Below are 20,681 nucleotides of genomic sequence, written 5' to 3' on the forward strand. Positions count from 1 at the left end.
CTGTGAATGTTCAGGATTTAGCCTGGTAGCTGACATGTGCAGCAACCATGAAGTCATAGTTCTTGTCACTGGTGGTGTGTTGTGCTGGGTAAACTAGGATCACACAGGAGGAAGCCCCCTGCTTTCTGTGGAGAGGGAGTCTGACAGCTTGTGGCTGACTGGCTGGATGTCCTGGGACCATCTAAGGGCAGCTTCTCCCTGGTCCTCTCCGTAGATCCTTTGCTTTGGTCTGGAGCAGGGCCCATCCCTTGGCATGGATGAGGCTATGGGATTCCACAGGCGGGGCCATGTGATTTCTCTCTGAGGAAGGTTAGGCTGCTGTTCTGCTCTATTCCTAGACCCTCAGGTAGGACTAGCCTGGATGATGATGGGTAAGAACATGGTCTTCAACATTCAATTCCCAGCTCAACACTTCCTTGCCACATCTCCTTGGCAAGCCAATGCTTCACCTTCCTGAGCCTCCGTTTCCTTGTTGTTAAATGGGAACAATAACCTCCTTCCTTTTCAGGGTGCTCTGAGGGGGAAATCCAAACCAAATAGCTTAGGTAAAGTGCTTGCCTGGCCCATGTCCGCTTTCAGCAGACTTCTCTCCGCCTGCCCTTGTTGTGGTATTTGAAATCTGTTGCTCATAAGGAATGACCCCCAGATTATTACCACGTGTTGATTGAGTTCTTCCCCGTAGAGCTGAAGCACTCCAGAAACGACCATGGGAAATGAAGAGTAACTGTGTGTGTGTGTGTGTGTGTGTGTGTGTGTGTTTGGGGGGGGGGGGGGCGCGATTAAAGAGGGGCTGAACTTTGTGGGAATCACGGAGACTTTCCTTTAACAACTAATTGCCGATTTTAAAAAGGCCGTGCAGACATTTATGAATGTTTAGATTTTTTAAATGTCAGTGTGGTCCAGAAATGTGTCCCGCTGGCGCCTTTGGAGAAAGGGCAAGCTACCCAGCCAAAGCCTCTAAGACCACTTCTGGAACGCTGGCGAGGTCTGGGTAAGGTGGGAAACAGGCCAGCGGGAGACCAGTTCTCCCAGGAGATCAGGGACGGATCTTCGGAAACCCGCCGCTGAGAGGACTAGATGTGACCTGTGAGAGCCCTCAGCCCAGTCCAGGGGAAGTCTGCTCGCCGGCAGACAATGGCTGTGCACAGGCAGAAAGCTTCCTGTCCGATAAGCAGGGGAGGGAGTGCACTGTATTTTTAGAACAGCCAAGAAAAAGAAAGGGAAGAGTCACTTTCTAGTCCTTCGTTCACGAAGCGGCCAGCCCCTGGCCCATGCTCATTCATCCCAAGGGTGTCCCTGAGAGGAGAGTGGCAGGAGGGCACACGGAGGGAAGCCTCCAGCTCCTGCGTGGCTAAGTCCCTTCCTCAGTGGAGGACACGCAGGACCTGGAATCAGCTCCCCTACCCCCAGAGCACAACCCACTGCACTGAACCATGGAAGCTATCTACGCAGGGTCCTTTTAGAGGGAACTGCTCCAGGACAGTGAGCTCAGGGCTGTTCAGTGGTGAACACCCAGCCGAGGTGTAAGGTGAATATGTACAGAGAAGTGTGGGTGTGTTTTGGGGTAATTGTATGTGTGAGAGGCGTTTCTATGTGTAGGAAGTGGAATAGTGAGGAGGTGTACAGGTATGGAGAGGAGGTAGATATGTGTGAAGATGGGGAAGGTGGGGATAGGAGGGAATTTGGGAGAAGAAGTGGGTGTGTATAGGGGGAGCTCTGTGGAGGTGTGGAGGGTGGTGACAGGAATGTATGTGAGCAGGGAAAGCGTGTGTGGCAGGAGTTGGGTGTGTGAGGGGGTGGAGGTGTATATGGGGGTGAAGGGGAGAGAGTGCTTGGGTATAAGGAGGTAAGTGGGTGGTAGATGGTCAGGGTGAGAGTTGCATCTGGCCAGTTGAATCTATTTAACCTAAAAAGGAAAACAACAAGAGGGGTAAAAAAAAAAAAAAAAAAAAAAAAAAAAAAAAAGACAAAACACATGGGTGTTATTAAGCCAACAGAGAGAAAATAGCCTCAAACAGATGTGCAAAACAAGTCCTAACGAGATTGGATGCAGAGCATGTTTAATGCATAGTGTAAGAAAGGAGAGAAACCAGCGTGGAGAATGACAGAAAACACTCGGCTGCTGTGCTGACCATGAGGAAAAGGCCAGGCAAGGAGCTGGGCTCTGCAGGAGAACTGGCCGTCTCCATGGCAATGGCATGCGACCTCAAGGAAGACCTCACAGCTATGATATGAGAGCAGTTGAGCCTCTCAGGCTTCTCGTAGCATCTGTTTTGTGGGCACATCACAGTCCCCGACTTGGCAGCCTAGAAACATGCCCCCTTGTTCTGGGTCCCCAGCTCAGGTCTGAGCAGAAACATGAGTGTGGCACCGCCTCTCCATGGGCCCCTCCAGGATTATTCAGTCATTTTGCTGCTCAGCAATGAGGCTTGGATGGCAGGCCTGCTTGGGGTCTGGTGGGGGAAGGGAAACCTAGGCAGCAAGCTGTATCCTACATCCTGCTCCCGTGAAAAGAGTCACTTCTCTGGGACCCCTGGCAGACTCCTTGGGAGAGTCAGCACCCAGGGTGGAAAAGGAAGGCTGGAGCTATTGCAGGGACTTTAGGCACCCCCAGGAAAACTGTGAGAGAGCGGGGGATAGCCTTACAGAAACAGGATACATACCCCTTCTGGAGAATGTGGTTCTGAAGAAGCCATTGATCCATCCTTCCTGAAAGAGGCCCCCCAAGGTCCTCAGAGGACACAGGGAGGAACTATCCTCTCTTCTTGCCATGCTTGATAGAGCCAAGCCTTCTAGTTGTGGCCCAAAGGCTTGAAAAGGGGACACTAGATGTTTTGGGTAGTTTGCTACCCACCAGGGGACAGGAGACCAACAGAAGCAGATTCTTTTACTCAGTTAAAAAAAAAAAAAAAAAAAAGTCAGTAGTCTGCCATCCACAAAAGGCTCTCTCCAGAACCTGGCCATGCTAACATCCTGATCTGGGACTTTTCAGCCTCCAGAACTGAGAGAAATAGATTTCTGTTGTTTATAAGCCACACTGTCTATGATACTTTGGTACAGCAGCCCAAAATGACTCCATTAGACTCCTTCTCCTTGGTCAGAGTCCCTTCTTATAGTCTTAGGTCTAATCTTGAATTTTCAGCCTTTGGACTATCTTATTAGGCACTCCTATCAGCTTTGTGTCATTCATAAATTTACCAGCTATTCCCGGCTTTCACCCAAGTCCATGACAATGATGGAGTGGTGCACAGTTTGTGCCCGTCTTTTAGGTCACACTGATCCATCAACTCCTGCAATGGGCATGCCATGAGCTGCTTCTCCCAGAGGACTCTCCAGGCACGTGTCTGCGTCTTGTCTACCAGGATATCATAACAAGCTTTGTCAAAAGACTTCCTCCAGTCAAGTAACACCATGTTACAGCTTCCTGCTGGTCTGGGAGCCCCATTAACAAAGGAAATGAGGTTGGTTTGATATGAATGGCTTTTGATGAGCTCATGTTGGCTCAGCTAATTGCTTTTTTTTCTTCTTCAAAGAGCTCCACATCAGCCAATTGAATAAATTTGTGGGCAATAAGTTCTGCTTCACTTCCAATTTGGGGGTGCAAATTAAGCACACATCTCCAAATATTAAAATAAAATGGCTCTGAGTGCCCTTCCCCTCCCACCTCCCACCTCCATCCACTAAGAAACAGTTTCAATGATGAACTGAGCCAGGTGATACCTCCTTCTTTGGCAACTGGCAATTCCTCAGGGTGCAGGCACATGTGCAGGGGCAAAGGTTTGGGTGGGAAAAGCCCCTTGCCAGCGGGATAATGTCTGGCCTCGTGGCACCATGCACAGTGGACTGCCCTCTCACTCCCGGCTCATTGGTCACATGCACAGCTCAATACAAATAGGCACTGGCCATGTGGGAAGAAATGTCCAGCCTTAGAACTAGTTCTGGAAACTCAGTCTTGAGAGCAGAGCAGAGGAACTCTCTCCTTCCACCACCACCCCACGCTTGCTCTTTTCTGCACAGACGTGAATGAACTCTTTCAAGCCACCCATGTGCCTCACAACTCCTTTATTACAAGCCTTCATTGTTGGTGACCTTGAACTTGTCTCTAGTTTCTGGACCCAGTTCCCAGATTCTTAAAAACCTGGGTAATATTGCCCATCTCCAGGATTCTGTCATCTCCCTTAGCCATTGAAATTTTTCAACATTTCTGACCTCTTTGGGTGAAAATTGAGCTTATTGTATGATCACTATGCCCCAAGTTATAACGTACTCATGATTTTTTTTTATCCTCATGACAATATTGCAAGGTGGGTGCTATTATATCTGTTTTGGAGATGAAGACACTGAGGTTCTCAGAGGCTCCCAACCAGTGATCAGTAGAACCAAGATTTGAACCTGGTCTCTTTGGCTTCAAAATGTGAATTCCTTCCATTGCCCCAGGATGTGTCCAAAGCTGAAAATCCGGACTCAGTTGGTATCTGCTGGTACACAAGAGTTTGTTCTCTTACTTCTCCAAAATGAAGCTCAGAATGCATATGCCCATAGAAATTACATTATAAGTGGAGGCTTAGTCTAGTTGGAAGTGAACACCTATTATTACAGGAGCATTATGGATTAGTAAGGTCTGGTGAACTCCACTGGGAACTCAATCACTTCTGATGTACATACAACGCACTTTACAAACAACTTCAAGGTCTCAAATCACGAGTGAGGTCGGGACAGCCTGTTCCAGGCCTGCTGGTGGGAGTTGCCAGAGTTTCTGGTAAAACTGTTGAGTAGCCAGATTTGGGAGGATGAGGAAATAGGTCCTTCAGAAGGGAACATTCTGAATGAGGTTCCAGGATTTTGCTGGAAGCCCGAGGGCTTGGCACCTTGGCGGAGCTTCCAGAAAATTCTCCAGAAGCACCCCTGCCTTTCCCTATTGTTCTCATGGATTGCAATATGGGCTTTGCTAATAATCTTCCCCTCGTTTGACCCTGCTCACCCACAAGCCTAGGCCCTTCTCAGTGGGAGGTGAGGGTGGCTCTCAAAAACCATGACTTGAAGAAGTCACTGCTGCCCTCCTATTTCCTGGCAGAATCCTCTCTTTTGCTTACCAGAAGGAGGAGATTGACGTCAAAGGAAAGCCCCACTTGCCATGGCCTTCCCATGGTGCTTGACCCATCTAGCATTTCCCTCAGCTTCATCTTTGGAACTTCGTGCAGAGACCTCTCATTATACCCTGACACCCCCCTTCCCTGCCCCCAGCCAGCCTCAGCCTGGCCACACCTGGGACGTGACCAGACCATGGTCTGCCCAGATCTGGCCCATCTCCTTAGAGTTCATTCTAGGGAAGTAGACCAATCGAGGGAAGTGATCCCCTTATCTTTCCAAACCCACTGAGGGGGTCCAGAAATCAGAACTGAAATTCTGCATATTTAAATGGTGGGAGGATGAGTCACGGGGTTGACTCCTGGTGCAGCCAGGGTGGTGCTGGGGCCGCTGGGGGAGGGGAGAGGTCCCAGCCTGTTTCTACTTAGCATTTCATAGCCCTGTGAAAACTGGCCCAGCCCGACCTCTGGTGTCTTGCGGGTAAAAGAATGTGCTCTGAGGAACCTTGAGTCTGCCTCGGGGAACATGAGCGATGGACTGACATCCCGCTAATGGAAAGATTCCCCTTCCTCCCCTCCCTCAGGGCCCTCCACGGTGGAGGCAGGTGGCCTTGGGTGGGCAGGCAGGCTGGCATTTCCCTCGGTTTACACGGTGGGAAGGTCAGAACTAAGCCTCCTCTGAGGAGGAGGGCGATGAGCTTCCACAAGTCAGTGGAGAGTAACTGGGCCCCAGGTTTGTGCAGGAATGCTTGAGAAATGGAAAGAGGTTGCTCTTTCTTCCCCAAGCTCCTGAGGAAAGCTGAATGGGGCAAAGAACACCAAGCCCCCACCCCCCCCCCCGCACCTCCCATTCTGTGAAGGGCTCTTGACACACGTCTTTTTCTCCCCGTTTCTGGCCCTTGTATTCACCTTTATCCCTGTCCTTTTATTTTTAAGAGAAAGGCCTAGTTAGTGGTCTAAATTCTAGAAAACTCCGCTCTCACCAGAGGGAGCTGGCCACAGCCTCCCACTGCAGAGAGTCCCAGGCCTGAGTTCTTGGGAAGCCCCGTGTCTGCCTCTGACATAAATCCAGGTAGAGCTCGTTTTAATGCTTCACTTTATTGAGCTTCACAGATGTTACATTTTTTTAATTGATTTTTTTTTTTTTTTTTTTTTTTTTACAGAGAGGAAGAGAGAGGGATACAGAGTTAGAAACATGGATGAGAGAGAATCATCAATCAGCTGCCCCCTGCACACCCCCCACTGGGGATGTGCCTGCAACCAAGGTACATGCCCTTGACCGGAATTGAACCTGGGACCTTTCAGTCCGCAGGCTGACGCTCTATCCACTGAGCCAAACCGGTTTCAGCAGATGTTGCATTTTTTTTTTTTTTTACAAAGTAAAGGCGAGACCCTCCACCAGTAAAACGCTCACAACTAGCATTACTGCCAGACTCATTGTATTGCTGGTGGTCTGGCACCAAACACACAGTATCTCGTAGGTGTGTCTGTGCCTGTCCTCACATCAAGCCAGGAAGCAGCGGGCCCTACCCACTGCTGAGCCCTGCTCTTCCTGGCTCCAGGGCTCCCTGCCTCCGGGACAGCAGCTGCTGCTCCCCAAGGAGGACAGGGTGCCTGGGGAATGGAGCCTTGCCCTCTGTGGGTGATTAAAATCCTTTCCTGTTGACATGTGTCTGGGCCTGATGTGGGATGGGTTTGGCATAAGGAAGAGAGTTTGCTGGGAGATTTTGCGGCAATATAGGATACAGAATAGCCAGAGAGGAACTCAGTAGACTTAGATTTAACTGGGGCAATTATTTTTTAAATACCCCTTTTTTAAAACATACCTGAGGATAATAATTGATTAGAGAGAGAGAGAGAGAGAGAGAGAGAAACATCAATGTGAGAGAGAATCATTGATCGGTCACACCTGGACTAGGGATAGAATCTGCAATCTAGGTATGTCTTCTGACAGGAAATCAAACCCACAACCTTTTGGTATACAGGATAATGCTCCAACCAACAGAGTCCGCCAGTCAGGGCTAAAGTACATATTTTTAGTAAAGGCATTTTGAAAGTTAATAATAACAGTTAAACAATCTCTAGAGAGCTGGGCCTCCTGGACACCTCATTAGATGGAATTTCATGAGGGTTTTGTGGCATTGATGGACCATGCAGTGTACCATGTAAATAATAAGGAAAAAAAAGACTGATGGGAGCATTTGAGCTCTTGCTTACTGGCCTATTTTGTCAGTTTGGCTCAAATAAACTCATAAAAATTCTCCAAAAACACAAAAAACAAGATTTAATGAGCCAATCAACATTTTCACAATCTTCGATGACCATTAAATGTCACACACACATTTAGCTTGCGATGCCAACAGCAATGATCTAATAAATGTGAATTTAATAATAAGAATCTGCAACATGAAACAGGTTTGACTCAGTGGATAGAGCGTCAGCCTGCAGACTGAAAGGTCCCAGGTTCGATTCCAGTCAAGGGCATATAGCTTGGTTGTGCACACATCCCCCATAGGGGTGTGTGTAGGAGGCAGCTGATCGATGATTCTCTCATCGATGTTTCTGACTCTCTATCCCTCTCTCTTCCTCTCTGGAAAAAAAAAAAAAAAAAAATATATATATATATATATATATATATATATGTATATGTATAAAGAATGTGCAAAAGCAAGAACTAGAATTCTTAAAAGCAACATTTACTCTCATTTACTCTCTGGTCCTTTGATTCTCAAGCACCTGCTCTCCTAGGACACACCCAGCCTTTGTACCTCATACACCTGCTCTGGGCTGCACATCACTATCTGCACAGCGTGGAGCTGGCCAGCATCCTAGCCCCTGGTGCAATGCACAGCATCACCTGTGTTACCATGGAGATGTGTCTTGTCTGGGTCATCTCCCCTTCTTACTCATGGGCTTTGGAAACTGACCTTAATCTTTCCAGTGTGTTCATTGCACTGCCTGCCCCCCTTGCCTCTCGTGACCATCACCATCTGGGGCTTTTCTTTCAGGCCCCTTTCCAAGGCACACAGGCCCTCCAGGATGGCCATGCCTCACCCTAGTTGTGTTTCAGGCTGACCACACTGAACTTCATTTTGTGATATTGAGGCTGCCTTTCACACCTCCGAGCCCTCCTCATGCTATCCCTCTCTGCTCCTCCCCACAGATCTTCTGTCCATTCCTTTTGATTCTTTTTTTTTTTTAATATATTTTATTGATTTTTTTTTACCCCCTCCCTCCCCAGAGTTTTGTGTCCATTGGTTGTACTTATATGCATATATAAAAGTCCTTCAGTTGATCTATTATCTCCCCCAGATCTTCCTCCCCTCCCCGCTGTAATTTGACAGTCTACTTGTTGATATACTGTCTCTATATCTATCTTTTGGTTCCTCAGTTTATAATGCTCTTTATTATCCACAAATGAGTGAGGTCATGTGGTGTTTCTCTTTCATTGATTGGCTTATTTCACTCAGCATGATGTTCTCCAATTCCATCCAGGTTGCGGCAAATGATGAGAATTCCTTCTTTTTTATGGCAGCATAGTATTCCATTGTGTAGATGTACCATAGTTTTTGGATCCAATCATGTGCTGACGGACACTTAGGCTGTTTCCAAATTCTGGCTATTGTAGATTGTGCTGCTATGAACATAGGGGTGCATATATCCTTTCTGATTGGTGTTTCTAGTTTCTTGGGATATATTCCTAGAAGTGGGATTACTGGGTCAAATGGGAGTTCCATTTTCAGTTTTTTGAGGAAACTCCACACTGTTCTCCACAGTGGTTGCACCAGTCTGCATTCCCAACAGCAGTGTTGATTCTTTTTTTAAAATAAAATATATTTTATTGATTTTTTACAGAGAAGAAGTGAGAGGGCCAGAGAGTTAGAAACATCAATGAAAGAGAGATATTGATCAGCTGCCTCCTGCACACCTCCCACCAGGGATGTGCCCTCAACTAAGGTACATGCCCTTGGTTGGAATCAAACCTGGGACCCTTGAGTCCACAGGCCAACACTCTATTCACTGAGCCAAACCGGTTTTGGCTCCTTTGATTCTTCTCAGCTCTAAGGCCACTTTCTCCAGGAATCTTTTCCCAAACCTTCTCCCCAACTTCACTGGGTTTTCTGCCCCTCCCATATCTCCCTGACACCCTGTCCTCTCCCAGCTCAGTGATACTAGCTGGTGTTTTTATTTTATTTTATTTTATTTTATTGTGATAAAATATGCATAACATAAAACTTACCATTTTAACTATTTTTACTTTAAAAAAAATATTTTATTGACTTCAGAGAAGAAGGGAGAGGAAAAGAGAAATAGAAGCATCAATGATGAGAGAGACTCATTCATTGGCTATTTCCTGCACACCCCCTACTTGGGACGGAGCCCACAACCCCAGCATGTGCCCTGACCAGGAATCAAACCATGACCTCCTGGTTCATGGGTGGATGATCAACCACTGAGCCACATCAGCTGGGCCATTTTAGCTATTTTAGGTGTACAGTTCAATGGTGTTAAGTACATCCACACCATTGTACAGCCATTGTTGCCATCCATCTCCAGAACCTTTTCATCTTTTCCGACCAAAACTATACCCATTAAACCCTAACTCTCTACTCCTTCCCCACCCACACCCCAGCCCCAGGCAACCACCATTCTACTTTCTGTCTCTGAATTTGCCTGTTCTGGGTTCCTCATTGTAAGAGGAATCATGCAGTGTTTGTACCTTCGTATCTGGCTTATTTCAGTTAGTGTGGTGTTGTCAAGGTTCACCCACTTTGTATGTAGCATGTGTCAGAATTCCTTTGTTTTTACAAGCCTCCACAATATTTCATTGTGTGCATATATCACGTTTTGTTTAGACTTTCATCCATTGACAGGCATTTGGGTTGTTGCCACCTTTTGGCTATTGTGAATAATCCTGCTATGAACACTGGTGCACAAATATCTGCTCAAGTCCTGGCTTTCAATTCTTTTGGCCATATCCCCAGAAGTGTAAATGCTGGATCATATGGTATTTTTTTTTTTTACAGTGGCTGTACCATTTTACGTTCCTACCAGCAATGTGCAAGGCCTCTAATTTCTCCACATCTTGCCCATCACTTGTTGTTTTTTTTAAATATATTTTACTGATTTTTTTTTTTTTAACAGAAAGGAAGGGAGAGGGATAGAGAGCTAGAAACATCGATGAGAGAGAAACATTGACCAGCTGCCTTCTGCACACACCCCCAACTGGGGATGTGCAGGCAACCAGTGTACATGCCATTGACCGGAATCGAACCTGGGACCCTTCAGTCCGGAGGCTGACACTCTATCCACTGAGCCAAACCGGTTTCGGCGACACTTGGTTTCTTAAATAACCATCCTGGCGGGTGTGAAGTGATATCGCATTGCGGTTTGGATTGGACCAGCAGTATTGTGGTTGCTTCTTTTTCTGTGTGTGGCTGCTTCTTTGATGACCTGTACTCCTCAGGACCTTGAAGGTTTGTGAGATCAGCACCTGGGCCTGTCTCAGTCACCTCTATGTCTTCTCCCCCAGCAGAGTGCCTGCCCAGTCAATTAGGATGGCCAAGAAACCAAACAACTGAGAATGAATGAGATCTGGTCCAGGTGTCCTTTCAGACCCCAGGTCCAGTTGCTCCAAGTGTGAAGCAGGCATCATCCACGCTGCTGATAGGCTTGGGTGTGCTCCCTCTGTGGCAGAGCTGGGAGCAGGCCAGTTCTTTGTGCCACTTTCCCAGTACGGCCATTTGCCTTTAGGCGATTCATAAACCACTCTGGCACCTGACGTAGATTTGGCCCTGCACCTCACAGCCTATGAGACAGCATGCAGGAGGGAGGTGCTGTCACACACCCAGTCAGAGGAGACAGGCAGCCCAGTCCCGAACATTCACAGGTGACAACAGCCCACAGTTTAGGGGACTGTGAACTTTTCCCACTCCCTTATGCAAAATATACTCGAAATTTGTTTGAGTCATTTGAAAAGCAATGCCAAACCTGAAAACTTGGCAGCGTCCCTGTATTTATGAGCCCTTTAGAAATGCATCAGCTCAGACAAAGTTGGTGCAGGGGAGTGAGCAGAGAAGTGTGTGTGCCAGTTTGGGAGGCGATCCATCAATGTGTCTCTCTCACATTGATATTTCTCTCTCTTAGCCTCTCTCCCTCCCTTCTACTCTCTCTACAAGTCAGTGGGGGGAAAAAGTATTGTGAGGTGAAGATTATCAACAACAACAACAATATGTATATAACCCTGAAACCATCACCACCATCAAGGTCATAGACTTATCTATCACCTCCCAGAGTTTCTTCCCACTCCCTTTTTTATTCTGGGCGGAGGAGAGAAGGGGGAAGCGTAAAGAACACTTAACATAACATTTGCCTGCTTAGCAAATTTTAAACTTACAATGCAATACTATGCTATAATATAGTACTGTGGTCGGCAGACTGCGGCTCTCGAGCCACATGCGCCTCTTTGTCCCCTTGAGTGTGGCTCTTCCACAAAATATCACAGCCTGGGTGAGTCTATTTTGAAGAAGTGGCGTTAGAAGAAGTTTAAGTTTAAAAAATTTGGCTCTCAAAAGAAACTTCAATCGTTGTCCTGTTGATATTTGGCTCTGTGGACTAATGAGTTTGCCGACCACTGGCTATAGTGCATCTCCAGACCTTATTTACCTTGCACACCTGAGACTTTATACCCTTCGACCGTCACATCCTCATCCCCACCCCGCTCCTTCCCTCGAGACCACCATTCCCCTCTTTGCTTCTACTTCTACAAGTTTGGTTATTTTAGGGTCAGACACATGAGATCATACACTATTTGTCTTTCTGTGTCTGGCTTCTTTCATTAAAACCAATTTCTTGACTCCCTATACTGTGTGTTTGTTTCATCTCATTGCTTCAGATTTCACCAAAAGTCCCAGTAGCCAGCCCCTCTCCAGGACACCTCTGTTGGGAGGAAGAAGGTGTCAGGTCCCAGCCAGCTGCGGGAGTCCGAGAGCCATGTGTCTGATGTGGCTCAGGCAAGGGAGATCTCCCCAGGCCCAGTTCCCCCATCCCTGCAAAATATCACCATTTCAGATCTGGCTTCACTGTGGACATTGAGTCGGTCACATTTGGGTTCGAATGCCAGCCCTGCTTTAAACCAGCCACTTGGTAGACCCAGTAACTGCTGTGAGCAGGAGACAGTGTATGTTCCAGCCTGTACAATAAATAGATGTTCAAAATCCTGGCGCTAGAACTGGGGTCTCTACAGTAGAGCCTATAAGTTGGAGAAAGGCTCAACAACCCACAGGGGACAGGATGGGGTGGGGGATAAGGGGGGGACAGAGAAACACAGCTCTGGTTTAAGGCCTAAGCCAGAAAGAAGGGCAATGGTTATGGAACGAGACATTGTTGAATTCTGGCTGTATTTACTAATGAAAACATTTTTAAATTAATAGCTTTTACTGTCATTTTATTTTTTAAAGTATCATGTGTTCTTTGAAAAATTAGGAAATACAGAGGCAAACACACACACTCACAAACACCACAGTCCCATCATTAAGTCTTCCTGAGTTTTTTTCTGCATGTTCTATTAGTCCAGATGAGTTTTCTAAATTAGAGATCATACTCTTCCAAATCACGTTATTTTGGGGAACCTGCAAGATGTTACAGCGTCTTTCCATCCTAATAAGACTACATCTCCACCCTGATTCGAAGGGGCTGCCTCCTACTCACCCTAAGGCTGGCCCACTTTCCATTTGAATTCTGCCAGGAAAGTGGGCTAGTGGGTGTGGCGTGAGAGGAGGAAGGAACAGAGACACACTAACCAGAGTCCAGGTGCTGGTCACTCTCCTGGGTGCTCTGTTCTCTGCACACAGCAGGTGTCAACTTTGCCTTAACCAGACAGAAGTTTGGGCCTCTTTGCCTTCTGGTCAGTCAGGGAGCCCCCTTGGCCAGCAATTTTCCAATGTGTCCCATGCAAACATCAGTAGAGAGGACAGGCAACTGTGGGGATGAAAGTGCATGTCGGGGAGGGGAGGGAAGGGAAAGGGAGGGGAGGGGAGAGAAGGGGAGGGGAGGGGAGAGGCCCAGGAGGAGGGCTGACCTCTCCCCAGCCCCATGGTCCCCAGAAGCCCCGAGCTCAATAGCACTGAGCAGAGTCCAGTGTGCGAGGCAGATCTGGTCCACAGCCCTGTTTTTCTGTGTGGGATTTCGATGCCCACCTAGTTCAGGGCTCTACCCTCTCTGGGAGCACCACAAATGAGAATTAAACTGAATCCCATTAGTGCTAAGTGAAGAAACCCAAAGGTCAGGTCAGTAATGAGAGTGGTTTCCATTGGCCTAGACAAGGCAGGAAGAAAATGCATCTCATGGAAAAGAGCCCTCAAGAACCTTCAAGATCTTGGAGAGCTGACAGTGCTGACTGTTCACTGCGGGCCAGATTTAAAATGGCCTGGCCACGTTCCCACAGCACAGGTGGCAGGGAGCCCACAGACCACCTGGGGGTCTCTGGGACCCTCAAGAGTGGGTCTCATGGTGTGGCCTGGCTCCGTGGATGCAGCCTCAGCCCTCCACCTGCAACAGGAGGGGTTGAACTAAAGGGTCTTCCAGCTTCCCAAGTTCTCTGACTCTTGGGAGCCGCCCAGGTTTCAGAAGGTTGTTAAATGCCTTTGGCAGGAGGCTCTCCAATGAGATGCAGTGTTTCGTCCAAGAATGAGGGCTCTGGAGGACCCAGCTGCACACATCGCAGGGTGACGCTGCCTTCTGTAGAGAACCACATTCTGGGGTCCTACGCTGAGGCTGAGCTCAGGGCACGGAAGGCTGGCAGGCCTGGGTTTTTACCTTGGATCCCCCATTTCCAGCTGCATGGCCCTCTCTTCCAGAGATGAAGGTACTGGTCCCTCCACGCTCAGCTCCCTGCCTGGACCCACAGAGGAGAAAGAATGAATGCCCATGAGAGGAAGCGTCCTCTCCCACTGGAGAAGGGCCCACCCTCTCCCCTTTCTCTCACCTTCGTTCCCAGAGTCACTCCCAAAGGCCTGGGAGAAAGGCCAGGTCCGGAGGCCAGCGGTGGAGCCAGGAGCCTGGGTGGTGGTGACCGGCATGCACTCTCGTTGCAGGGAACAGCAGCTTCGCCCACACCGAGCTCTGTCAGAAGCACTGGCAGGACCTGCCCCCCAGTAAGTGCCACAGCAGCACCCAGGACACCCGGAAGGAGACCAGCAGCATGTGGGCTCTCATGGTGGTCGCCCAGCTGCTGGCAGGCATCGGGACAGTGCCCATCCAGCCGTTTGGGATCTCCTATGTGGATGACTTCTCGGAGCCCAACAACTCGCCCCTGTACATCGGTGAGTCACAGGCTTGAAGAGGGCTGCAGAGGGCTGGGGAGGGGGGTGGTCAGGTCTGATCTGACACTTAGGCTCTGAGGGGCTAATCTGAGGTCTTAACTCCCTTTGCTCCACAACACAGCAAGCGAGTGCAGAGGTTTGGGGATCAGACAGACCTGGTTTGAATGGCAGTTCTGGTACCTATCAGCTATGACAGTGGTCGGCAAACTCATTCGTCAACAGAGCCAAATATCAACACTACGATTGAAATTTCTTTTTTTTTTTTTTAAGAAGATATTTTATTGATTTTTTTTTTTTTTTTTTTTTTTTTACAGAGAGGAAGAGAGAGGGATAGAAAGTTAGAAACATCGATGAGAGAGAAACATCGATCAGTGGCCTCTTGCACACCCCCTACTAGGGATGTGCCCGCAACCAAGGTACATGCCCTTGACTGGAATCGAACCTGGGATCTTTCGGTCCTCAGTTTATCCTGAGCCAAATTGGTTTCAGCTGAAATTTTTGAGAGCCAAATTTTTTAAACTTAAACTTCTTCTAACTCCACTTCTTCAAAATAGACTCATCCAGGCCATGGTATTTTGTGGAAGAGACACACTCAAGGGGCCACAGAGCCACATGTGGCTCGTGAGCCACAGTTTACCGGCCACTGAGCTATGAGATCTGTGCAAGTGGCTGAGCCCCAGGACCCCGGGTTCTGCACCTGCAGAATGGGGCTAACAGTGTCTGTGTGCTGGGAAGCTATGGGACGACATGAGGTCATGTATGTAACAATTTAGCCCCCTGTCAGGCCCAGGGAAGCTCCTTGACCAGCAGTAGCTACTGGTGCTGTCAAGCCCTCAAGGTCTGGGCCGGGGCACACATGTCTTTCTGAATCATCCACTTATGCACAGATTGGCCTCAAAGAAGCACATGCAAAGAAGGTGGATGACTATCTGACTGCTCAGACCCTTCCCTTAGCACAAGCCATATTGAGCATCCTCAAGGGCCCTATACTCCAGACCAGACAGACCACACCCACTGGCTCTGTGGCCTCACAAGCTCCTGCCAGGACCTCCAACATTGTCCCTGCACAGGCCTTTGCCCACCAGCACTGTTCTGGGCAGGCATCTTTAAATGCCAGGGAGACCGTTTCCCTCCTGGCAGGTGGATCTCTCTGGCAGCTGGCTGGAGGAGAAACAGCTTTGGTTCTGCACGTCTTAGGATCTTGAGCGACTCTGGCATTGCCTGGGGTGTGGATTTGTCAGGGTCAAAGGACAGATGATGTGACATCTCAGGAATCCTTCGGCTAGAGAAGGACCTGGGGCTGTCACACCTCAGTTCCCCTCAGCCTCTTTACCCTGCTCTCCTTTACAGCCATCTTATTTGCCATCTCCGTCTTTGGACCGGCTTTTGGGTACCTGCTGGGCTCTGTTATGCTGCAGATCTTTGTGGACTACGGCAGGGTGGACACAGGTGAGTGTATGTGATGATGCCTATCCCATTGCCAATTTCATAAAGCAGTCTCCCTGCCCTCCCTGGCCCCTCCACCTCCACCCTCACCCCACCACACCCCCAGCCAATCAGGGCAGAAAGTGAACCTTTAATTGCAAATGCTCATTGCCACTTGCTCATTTCTATGCTCACTTTGGCTATCCCCCAGACAGCTCGGAGCAGCAGATGGCATGTGCATCCCCTCCCAGGGCCCATGTTGGGCTCTAGGAAAAAGGAGGGTACACTGCTGGAGGGAAAAACAACAACAACACACAAACCCTCAGGAAATTTGCCACTCGGGTTTGCTGCAGGAAAACCTTGAGACCTAGGGAAGTTGCCATCACAGCTGCCTATCTTGGTGGTGGTATTAAAATCATTCCCACCAGCCAGAAGATGTGCCTGGAAGGCAGGTGTGAGCCAGACCCTCAGGAATAACACGTCTACCTGTGCCAGGCACACAGATAAGAGCCTGCCCATCCCACAAAGAATATGAGCAGGTGTTCAACCCAGCCCTGCTGCCAGAACCCACAGGCTCCTGACTCCTGGTCCATTAGACCATGATGTCATCTGCATCATGTCCTCTGCCTGTACTTCAAACCCAAGGGAAAAGCCAGGTGGAGCTTCCAGCCTCAGGGTCAAGCCATCTTTGCCCTTTCGCTGGCACTGGCCTGCATTGGTTCCTAGCTGTTGGTTGACCAAAAGAATCTCAACTGAACTCCTGGTCCTCCAGGGACAGTGCCCAGGGAAGCCTGTCATTGTTTGGCTGAGGTCCATTCTGCTTCTTCTCCTTTCCTCCTAGGTAGTTCCCTATCAAAGAGAAACATAATGGCAGGCTGTTAGATGTGAATGGGAGACTTGCCAGGAGTAAGCATCTCCTTTGGGGGCCAGGCAGCCCACTCTGTGGGTGTTGTTTCCTTGGGCTTCTGAGGATTATGAGGCCTCCTTTCTTAGGGAGCAATCCAGTTGGGGAGCAATAGTATTCAGTGGTTTAAAGCTCAAGGTTGGACATCAGGAAGACATGGGTTTGAAATTGATCAATAATTTTAACCTTGGACAAGGACATGGTTAACCTCTCTAAGGTTAAGTTTCCTGATCGGTTGGAAATGGGTGGAATAGCCCTTCCCTCTTGGACTTACTGGGAGAACCCAGCAGGATAATAGATGCAAGCGTGTGGTCTAGTGTCTGACCCGTGATAAGCCTCAAGAGAGTTACTGCCAAGGATGGGGAGTAAAATAAGGTGAGACGAAGGTTCTGATCCCTTCAGCCTGGTAGTATTTGATGCTCTGCTTCATGTGCAGTGGCCTCCATTTTCTGGGGAGACCAGAATGGCCAGGATAGGGAATGTCATCTTGACCAAGGTTCTATCAATAGTTCATGGCCTTACCTCTTCTCCATAGTGAGGAGAAAATCCCCCTCATCAAAGAGTCTCTTCCCAGAAAGGTGAGATCATGCATTCATCCAATGAACACTGGTGTCCTTTGCTTTCTCTTCAGGGTTAGTTAACTTGAGCCCTGAAGACCCCCGCTGGATTGGAGCCTGGTGGCTGGGCCTGCTCATCTCCTCAGCCTTCTTGGTTCTCACCTCCTTCCCCTTTTTCTTCTTTCCTCGCACAATGCCCAGAGGAGTGGAGGTAAGGTTCTGAGAGCCCATAACTCTATGTATAGGAGTTTAAGAAAGGGAGTTGAGGGTAGAAAATAAACAGATCTGAAAAGCTGCAGCAAGGTAAGCACATTCTGAGTGAAATCTAAGTAAGTCTCATGATGCAGGACTTTTCAGAGGCTGGTGAATTTCCAAAAGATAATATCTCATCAGTGTGCCCTTCCCATGGTAGCATCCAGGAATGTAGTCAGGGAAACACTGAGCTCATCTAAACTGGGATAAAAATAAAAGCTGACTATGTGATCTGGTGCAGTTGACTTTTGCATTCCAAAGGGCCCATCTTGCCTGAAGGACTGAGCAAGATGGAAGTCCTAGTGCTTGAGGGAGAGGGTGGGCTGAGAGTAGATCATAGTTAAACAGACTGACCTCCTACCCATCGTTCAGTCACGTCTGTTGGGGAAAGAAATCGGGGAAGGATGAGAATGGAAAACGGAGATGAGAAGTCTGGTGGGGACTTTGATGGTGGGCTGATGGGTCTAAAACCCGTTTTGAACCCATGAAGTTCTGGGGTACTGCAGTGATGGGGCTACCAGTCAGGTGGCAACATGGCAGCTAGGTTGAGGATGGGGTTTGGGAAGGAAGAAAGACTGGAAATCTGATAAGGCCAGTGCAGAAGCAGGGGATGACAGATGAGGCCAGGGCAGGCATAGACGTTCTTCAGAAAGCAAAGGGCACAGGTGTTTACAGGCAGTGCTAAGGACTCAGCAATGACCTAGATTGGAGGAGAAGAGGGGCTGCAATTAGACCAAGGTTGTGAGCCAGACACACAGCTCAGTTCTCAGCAATGAGGTATATGAGATCTTGGCCCAATCTTGGGAGGAGGGGCTGGAGTAGGAAGATCTGGGCTTGTCTTGGGGGGAAATTTCAGAGGGCAACACATCCTGGCGGTTTTGGGGTCAAGCAAACCTGAGTTTGAGTCCAGCTCTGCTACTTATAAACTCAACGAGTGGTCTTAGGCAAGCTTCCTTGTTTCTAAGTTTCTTCTCCTTTACAATCCTGGAGATAAAGTGGGTATCCCAGAAGGAGGCTGTGAGGAGTGGGACAATGGCGTACTAGGCACAGTGCCCAATGTGGAGAGAGCGTTGAGTGAATGGCAGCTCCTGTGCCCAGTGATGAGTTTCCCCGGAGGATCCGCTCTGTGTCACCACTCAGGGCCTTGCAGGTGTGGTGGTGTAGAGCTCTAGCAGATGAGTTCGGAAGAGGCAGGCAGGTTCACTGAGGAGGTACGCACAGAAAGTTCGGGCACGGGGCCAGGACAGAGCTTTGAGCAGGACTCAACTCTGGGCCCAGAAGGAAGAAGGGACTCTTTAGAGAAGATAGAAAAACAGAGCTGGGAACACATGTTCTAGACTAGTGTGGCTCAGAAGCCCACCACCCCTGAAATCTGAGGACAGGGAAGAAACGTAGCCATGACAGACAGGCAAAGGATGAGATCCAGTCAGACCCTTTTTGGCATTTGTTGTGAGGAACTTACATATGAAATAACGTGCCCAGAGCTATCTTGGGAGGCATTGGTATGGCAGCATTCTGGTCAGCAGCCAAAGCACTGGGCTCACTAAATGCAGGTGGCATTTATTTCAAGAGACATTCTCTTTACACCCTCCCATCACACCTGGGGCAGCTCACTGCTGCCCAGCCCTGAGCACTGAGACCAGAAGGGTCAAGAGCCCAGGAAGTGTGGCTGCGGAGAGCCTGGGCCATTGATTTCCTTTGCTGTCTTCAGGCATCTCCTGCCATGACGGACGAGCCAATGAAGATGACGGTCAAGCCAAGAGGCTCTCTGCTGGATTTCATTAAACGTAAGCCAGTGACCCGGCAAAGCCCTGGGTGGGCTGGCTTGGTGGTGGTAGTGATGATGGTGGGGGAGCAATCAGGAAGTGCCCAAGCCCATGAGGCATTGTGTATGATAAGAAGCATTATGAACAGGTGGCCTATAATTGGCCCATCTCACAGGAGGGGTTCCACTAGGAGACACAGATTCAAGCAGAGCCAGCTCGGCCCCATGTTCTTCTCTCTCCTCCCTTTACGTGGAGGTGAATGTCCCCACTGCTAGTCTTATTTCTTGTCTACCCGCCACCTGATTTCTTCCAGATACATTCTCATTTTATTAATTTATGTGTTTTTAAATATGTTTTCATTGATTTAAGAGAGAGGGAGGGAGGGAGGGAGAGAGAGAGAGAAAGAGGGAGAAAGAGAGAGAGAGAGAGAGAGAGAGAGAGAGAGAGAGAGAGAGAGAGAGAGAGAGAGAGAGAGAGAAACATTGATGAGAGGGAAACATCAATTGGCTGCCTTGTGCACGCCTCCTACTAGAGATTGCGCCTGCAACCCAGGCATGTGCCCTGTCCAGGAATCGAACCAGTGACCTCCTGAGGCACAGAACGAAGTTCAACCAACTGAGCCACACTGGCAGGCCATATTCTCATTTTATTTTACCCAGGATTATGTTGAGTTGGGATTTGAGAGGCTGTGTGGCCCTCACCAGGCCACTGAACTCCTCAGGGCCTCAGACTCTGCCCTGAGGACAACAGGAGCGTGGTCTGGAGGGAGGAGGAAGGGCAGTGGCCAGGCTACCAGTACCCTGACGACTGTGGCCCACAAAGGCCTGGCCCCTGATGATGGTCTGCTTGCAGGGTTTCCCCGCATCTTCCTGAAGCTCCTCATGAACCCTCTCTTCATGCTCGTGGTCCTGGCTCAGTGCACCTTCTCCTCCGTCATCGCCGGCCTCTCCACCTTCCTCAACAAGTTCCTGGAGAAGCAGTATGGTGCCTCCACGGCCTACGCCAACTTCCTCATCGGTGAGTGCCAGCCGGACCAGACACAGACAGGAGCCAGAGGAGGACTTGCCCAAGGGAAAGATGTTTAAGGACCATTTTCTTGGTTGGCAGTGTAGAGTGCTCTGAACAAATTGCTGAGCCCCTGTCATTCCAGGCAGGAGTGGGTAGAGGCAGGGGGGCTGCCTTCCTCCCCATCAGGGATTGGAGGCCGGACAGCCTGCCAGCAGCCCTGAGACATTGGGGACAGCCAGGGATAGAGAGCATCAGTTTCAGGTAAAATGCTCCTGCTTCTGCTCCTTCTTCTCAGGCACGTGAATACATTTGCCTGGTAGAGAGTATGTGACCCAGGGATTCTGGGCTCTGGCTACACT

General features: G+C 49.0%; 1 protein-coding gene across 3 annotated transcripts in view; it reads left to right on the top strand.

The window, feature by feature from the left end:
* Positions 1-20,681, top strand: part of SLCO2A1 (solute carrier organic anion transporter family member 2A1) — a 66,072-nt gene that overhangs the window by 33,608 nt on the left and 11,783 nt on the right. For 2 of the 3 annotated variants that reach the window (XM_045579270.1, XM_036431422.2), the window contains exons 4-8: positions 14,183-14,410; positions 15,761-15,859; positions 17,371-17,507; positions 19,260-19,335; positions 20,167-20,331. In XM_045579270.1, coding sequence (XP_045435226.1) covers positions 14,183-14,410; positions 15,761-15,859; positions 17,371-17,507; positions 19,260-19,335; positions 20,167-20,331 — 705 coding nt within the window. The remainder of the gene's footprint in view (positions 1-14,182; positions 14,411-15,760; positions 15,860-17,370; positions 17,508-19,259; positions 19,336-20,166; positions 20,332-20,681) is intronic. The other variant, XM_045579269.1, reaches the window with a different exon arrangement.

This window comes from Pipistrellus kuhlii, unplaced genomic scaffold (genome assembly GCF_014108245.1).
Source record: "Pipistrellus kuhlii isolate mPipKuh1 unplaced genomic scaffold, mPipKuh1.p scaffold_m20_p_11, whole genome shotgun sequence".
NCBI classification, from domain to species: Eukaryota; Metazoa; Chordata; class Mammalia; order Chiroptera; family Vespertilionidae; genus Pipistrellus; species Pipistrellus kuhlii.